The sequence below is a fragment of the Anguilla anguilla genome, chromosome 7 (genome assembly GCF_013347855.1).
Source record: "Anguilla anguilla isolate fAngAng1 chromosome 7, fAngAng1.pri, whole genome shotgun sequence".
Classification (NCBI taxonomy): Eukaryota; Metazoa; Chordata; class Actinopteri; order Anguilliformes; family Anguillidae; genus Anguilla; species Anguilla anguilla.
Window position 1 is genome coordinate 19,075,946 of NC_049207.1, and position 6,077 is coordinate 19,082,022.

The 6,077-nt window shown below is 38.2% G+C and overlaps 1 protein-coding gene across 1 annotated transcript; it reads left to right on the forward strand.

Annotated features, from left to right (window-relative positions):
- The first annotated feature begins 3,716 nt into the window (after nt 1–3,716).
- LOC118231654 (extracellular superoxide dismutase [Cu-Zn]-like) lies at nt 3,717–5,910 on the forward strand. Its single transcript, XM_035425678.1, has 2 exons — nt 3,717–3,881; nt 4,627–5,910. The coding sequence occupies exons 1-2, from the start codon at nt 3,850–3,852 to the stop codon at nt 5,276–5,278; spliced, it is 684 nt and encodes a 227-aa protein (XP_035281569.1). The 5' UTR covers nt 3,717–3,849; the 3' UTR covers nt 5,279–5,910.
- Nucleotides 5,911–6,077: the final 167 nt, after the last annotated feature.

Genomic DNA, 6,077 nt, shown 5'->3' on the forward strand with positions numbered 1-6,077 from the left:
ATTATTATGTAATGGAATGTGTGTAGGACCCATTATAAATTTAACAGATTTTTTATTTTTTTTGGCAGAGAGGGCGCAGTGGTTGCTTGCCAGATTCAGTTGTTTACGTGTGTAGGCGATACCACAATAGGTCTGAGAGACTGTCATTAAGTCCAGCACAGAGCCCCGTACAGTTTATGCTGCAAAGAATGTAAACCGTAACACTACAGTCCACCAATAACTGCTTAGAGGCGGTCGCTAAACTTGCTGTATACTATTTCCTCCGACATCTAGGTCCGACATTGTCTGCAGCAATATAGCTGATAGTAGGGAAAAAAACGTTAGTTAGCTAGCTACAAGTTACAAAGCTTCTGTAGGCGGTTAAAAGCTACTGTTTGGTTAACTTGCAAAACTTGACAGGCGTTATCCTGAACGTTTGGAGGGAAGGGGATTATTTTTAATTCCCCAGGCCGAAGGCAAACTTGGAGAAGTGCATGGTGTGCATAAAACTTGGGATACATGCAGTCAATACCACAGACAGATACAGCTAGCTACATTTTCAAATAGAAAAGTCATGAAACATCACGGGAAATAATAAACTAAAATCCAAAAAGTGGCTGCATTTGTCATCACGTGGCGTGCATGTGAGTGCTGTCCTAGATCTTGCACAATGAGCATGAGGAGAAATAAGTAGGCATATAATGTGTGTGTTCGTATGTATGTATATTCATTAGTCCTGTGCTTTTTTTCTTTATTTAAAAAAAATTGGGCTATTTTTTCAAGATTGGGCAGGTTTGAGCCTCTTATCGGGCAGGTTCGCCATTTTAAAATCTGGCAATATGTTCACTCATCTACGGTAGCAATCACTATCCACTCACACTCAACAAACCTGAATATGGGTAAGGAAATTGGACCTAGCCTACTAGGAGTGTTGCATGGTAGCATACCTGGAGTATGTTTGGAAAGCACTAAATGCATTTACTATTACAGTTCGGGGTATGGTGCATATTAGACCTAGGCCACAGTCCATTCTGGTGAATGTCAAACTGTGCCAGAACATATACGTTCTGTCCTTATGGGTATCTAAGTGTGCTGAAACGTCAACATGATGGGATGATTGTTAAGAGGCATCAGAAAATTTGATTTACACTGTAACAAATTAGTCCATACTATTCTTGCTTTCAGTGGAATGCTACTTGTTATTTTTTGCTATTTGGTTTGCCGTTGGGTATCTCTGATATTAGTTAGGCCTATATTATGATTAAAATGTTAATCCAATTTTAACCTTTTGCATTTCTAAGAAATGTGGAATTACAAAGGAAATTCTATAGTCTTGTGTAATTTCTTCACTATTATATAGTGAATCTAGCTTGAATACAGAACAATATGAACAACAGCCCTCCATTGTTATGCTGTAATGACCACTTCCCTGGCATTTGGTAGCTCAGCTCATGAATAAATACAAAGACCTTAGGGTAGCCAGCGTTTAAGATTTTTCACTTAAAAGCACCCAAACGTAACAGTAACTGACTGCATTATTGGAAGATGCCCTTGTTTTCAGCTTTAGAAAAACACAACATGGTTTCTTCACTCAATACTAATGTAAACAGGATTTTTGCAAAGGACATATACAGATTGCATAATACACAGAAATAAGTAATAATTCTAAAAAATATTACTTATCTATATTCATTAAATGCTTCCTTGCCACTTAAAACCTATTGGATTATGTAGTGATGAATCGGCCAGTACCTAAGACAATCATTGCCATCGACACAGGTAATTACACAACCTGGGCATTGCTAACAAGCTTTGTAATGGCAAATGGCTCATTGCTTGTAACTGGGGATTGATGGTGATGGGGAAGAGGAAGTTAACATTACAACAAAGCCTTACTAATGCTCTATATCCAAGGCTAATTTAAAATACCAGACTTTTTTCTCTTTCTTTCACAGGCAATTAAATAACAGTCCAGTTGTGTGTGAAATAGGAAAGCCTGGCAGGCCTGCTATCAGAGAGAGAGAGAGAGAGAGAGGGAGAGGGAGAGAAAAAGAGATAGACAGAGGGAGAGAGAGAGAGAGAGAGAGAGAGAGGTGCCTTCAGAGAATGGGCAGGAAAAAGTGGATTGTTCTCGGCTGAATTAAAAATCTGGGCATCGATCAGAAGACTGAAAAGCTCCTACTGAAAGACCAGAAACCTCATGATTCTATTAATAGAAGACTTTATTTTAAAAAAATGATTTTCTGTATGATGATTTTTCTCAAATATTTTTGTCATATTCAGTTAATAATGTTCTCTGCTGCTCACTGGCTGCACTGCACACACAAAATATCTGTCTTGTCACATGACTGCTAATGTGTTTATGCTAGCACCCCATTCATAAAAGAGATGTCAGTCATAGGGCATCCTAAAGGATAAATAAAACAAATATAAAACCCACATAGTTCATGTGACAACAAAATATAACACAAAAATATAATTCAATCATCATGTCAGCTCTCTGACATTAGAATCATAAATGTGCAATAAGGAAAGTCATTAACTGGCATTTATCAAGCAGACAAGCAAATATTTTTGCTTTTACTACATTGAGCTTTGTATTGCGTTATTGTACTTTCATTAGTTTACGGTTTAACCCCGTTATGTTCATGGATTAGTTACATCAGTTATAGTTAAATCACCTCCTAGTCGTCAAAATAGGTATTTAAACCTCCAGATGTTACCTTATCACCTAGTTGGTCATCAGCCATGAGATTGACAAGCTTTTTGCTCATTACTGTCCATACAGACCTGATTCATTATGCTACACTACTCGTATTCAGAACAAAACGCACATTTTGCAGCATCTTATTGGTTATATTTGCCATACTACTACGTTTGGTGGGTTTGTCAGAGGTGTTACCCAATCAGCAGCGACGTGAACATAAACCCCGCTGTAGCCGTGAGGCAGTGAGCACAATGGATCCAACTGAAGTCCTTTACGAATGCGTCCACTGCAGCTTGGTGTATGCAACAACTGAAGACATTAGATGTCATGTTTGTCGAAAGTATTTTATAGTAGCCTATTAAACACGTAGGCTGTTTAAACCGATTTCATCAGGCTCCGAAAATTCTTCGAAAAGAACGCAAAGAATGGCCTTCTCAGCTGCCATAGTTGCAACGCTTGCATAACACAACAGGATGTTCAACACACCACCGTTTCAGTTTAAAAAACGTTTTGCTACGTTTTGTCGGGGCTGAACGCGCCCGAGGTTAAACCCTAGTTTATGGCTGGACCTAACACACGTGATCCGGCCGACCAATGGTGTAATTTGATCACTCACTCACTCACTCAATCACATACATTCGCGTTTGTAGGGCTGGCCCCTCTGTTGTGGTCCAGCCATCAATACTGGGAACTTTAGCAGTAACACGTGACTGCATACACTGTTTAACTAACGCACAGTTATGTTCTCTAACTAACAGCAACTGAAAATTAGAGAGATTTACTAACGCACAGTCCTCTAACTAGCAACAGCAGAAACAAATTAAGTAATAAAGATACTCTTATGTGAAACGCGGATTAGAAGCGACGACACAATCAGATGCAGAGAAAATATAAGTAATTTCATATTTATTTTTGCTATTCAAATTATTTGCCATTTTATTTTAATGGGAAATAGTCAGACAGCTCAATCTAATGCTCAGTTTACCTGTAACGCTTACTTGTTATGCAAGCCCTGCCCAAATTTGTGGAGTCATTGTGTGCGTATTTGCATTGTAAATATGATCATTTCGCAAGACTTACCAAAGTTTGTCTAAAGCCTGGTTAACGTTCTTCTCGTTTTGTCAATTGTAAAGGAATTGGTCTAAACGTATAGAGTGCTGTGTATGGAGATCGTTTATGTTCAATCTATTAACAAGTAAGTACGGCTATTATAGAACGTTTTAGGTTTAGAATTTCTCATAATACACGCGGCTTTTGTTTACTGAGAGAGCTGTTGTAGAATTTGTAAATATCATTGTCGCTTTTACTAAGTTTATTATTCTTGAGTTATCTTTGAATGATTCGCTTTATTGAGTGATACATTAGGCTACGTAATATATTGTTTGGAATCCTTTATTAAGCAAAGTTTTGAATTACATTTAAGCTACGCTGTTTTGCAACGTAGATAAAAATGTAGGCTCTCTTTAAGCTACAAGTCGTTCTTTTAATCATAATACAAAATGTATGGGAATACCACTTGCGAGGTCAAACATTTGTTTATGTTTTTGGAATGGTAGATAGGAATGTTTTTTTTTTAGGTTAGTTTCTTCGGAAAGAACAGCTAGAGGCTTGTGTGGAAAGCTTGGAATTCAGTATTAGCACTAGCGGAGTTAGAATCCAAAAACTGTTACATTGAAGTTATACAGCCTTATACAGCAAGTTGTACAGCCTTATGGCATATTGTCTACTGTACTGCAAAGCTATTTAAGTTACTCGTGTGTAATGCATGCCATGTAGAAATTAATTTGCTACTTTTGATTTTTAATAATATTGTGTGCATTCTGGAATGTTTAAATTACTGACCTGAATCATGTTTTTATTTATTTATTTATTTATTTATTTTTAAAGCAACTTTAAGATTATATTCGTTTCTTAATTTACTCTTTACTTGTCTTTTCTAGGATGACAAAAATGGCAAGAAATACACCATCATTCAACTGCCTGCTGCTAGTGGTATTTCTTGGTTTCCAAACATTTTGCTGTGAAGAGATCCCATTAAAAGAAGATCATACTGCTGCTCCCAGTGTCCCTGATTTCAATGGAACCCAGTATGCTGTCTGTGAGATGAGGCCCAGCTCTTTATTGCCCGAGGGGCAGCTTCAGATTTACGGGCAGGTATTGTTCAGGCAGGTTCACCCCAAGGACACGCTACAGGTAATGATCAACCTACAGGGCTTCCCCTCCAAGGATGACCAGTCTAGAGCTATCCACATCCACGAGTTTGGGGACCTGAGCAGTGGCTGCGATTCGACTGGTGGCCACTACAATCCACTGAAGGTCAACCACCCCAATCACCCCGGAGACCTTGGAAACTTCTCGGGTCACAACAGGAGCATCCGGCAGGTTCTGATAGCCCCAGCGACGCTGTTTGGGGAGCTTTCTGTCCTGGGTCGGGCCGTGGTGATCCATGCAAAAGAGGATGACATGGGCCAGGGAGGCAATGAGGGGAGCCTTCTGCATGGGAATGCAGGCCAGAGGCTGGCCTGCTGCATTATTGGAGTCAGTACCTCCAGACACTGGAATAAAACAGTGGAGCCTACTGTGGAAGAATAAACCATGCAAACGCCGTAATCAGCCACTGAGTATCTTCACAGATTCCATACAACAACCAGATACTATGCTCCGTGTTCACATTCAAAGTTGTGTTTTTCAGCCTTTGAAACATTTCAGGTAGTTACATCTTGTGAATATCCATGAAGGGGACAATTTTCTGGAAATGGCTGTAGTGTACTTGGACATTCCTCCATATTCATAAACTTTGATATCACTACAGAACCTCCTGTAGTTAGAAAGTAGCCAGGATGGAAGAAAAGCAGGAACTAGCCTTCTGGCAAGTGTAAGGAATCTGTGAAATGATGCAGTGATGTGAATCAAAATTAGAATCAGATGGAGAAGTGAAGGTGATCAAAAATGACATGTATTTTGGAAAATGACACAGGACATACAGACTAAATTACCTATCACTGACAGTCTATATTAACATTATTAATCACAGTCCTTAACCTTTTTTATTAAATGAAAATTTTAACAGAATAATATGGTGATAATTATGTGTAATTGTGTGCTATTCATCAAAATAAAATGGCAGGCAAAGTTGATTTGTGTATTGTAATCGCATCAACAGTTCTTTAAAAAGTAATATTAAAATAAGGTAGTGTTTTATATTAATAAATAATCTTGCAAATTGAGAATTTGGTATGAAACTTTCATACAAATAAATTTGCGCAGGCCATTTTTCCTGAAATCTTGAAAATATACTACATGCACAGGAGACACTGTACTTTCTGCAATTGGGAAATTCTATTCCAACAGGAAACAATTAATCATTTATAATGCCATTAAAAAGCAATAT

What these genes read in the sequence shown, in the direction of transcription:
- LOC118231654 (XM_035425678.1), top strand. Translation starts at nt 3,850, where the DNA reads ATGGAGATCGTTTATGTTCAATCTATTAACAA. An exon ending in TATGTTCAATCTATTAACAA is followed by an intron (nt 3,882 to 4,626) that starts GTAAGTACGGCT and finishes TGTCTTTTCTAG; the next exon opens with GATGACAAAAATGGCAAGAA.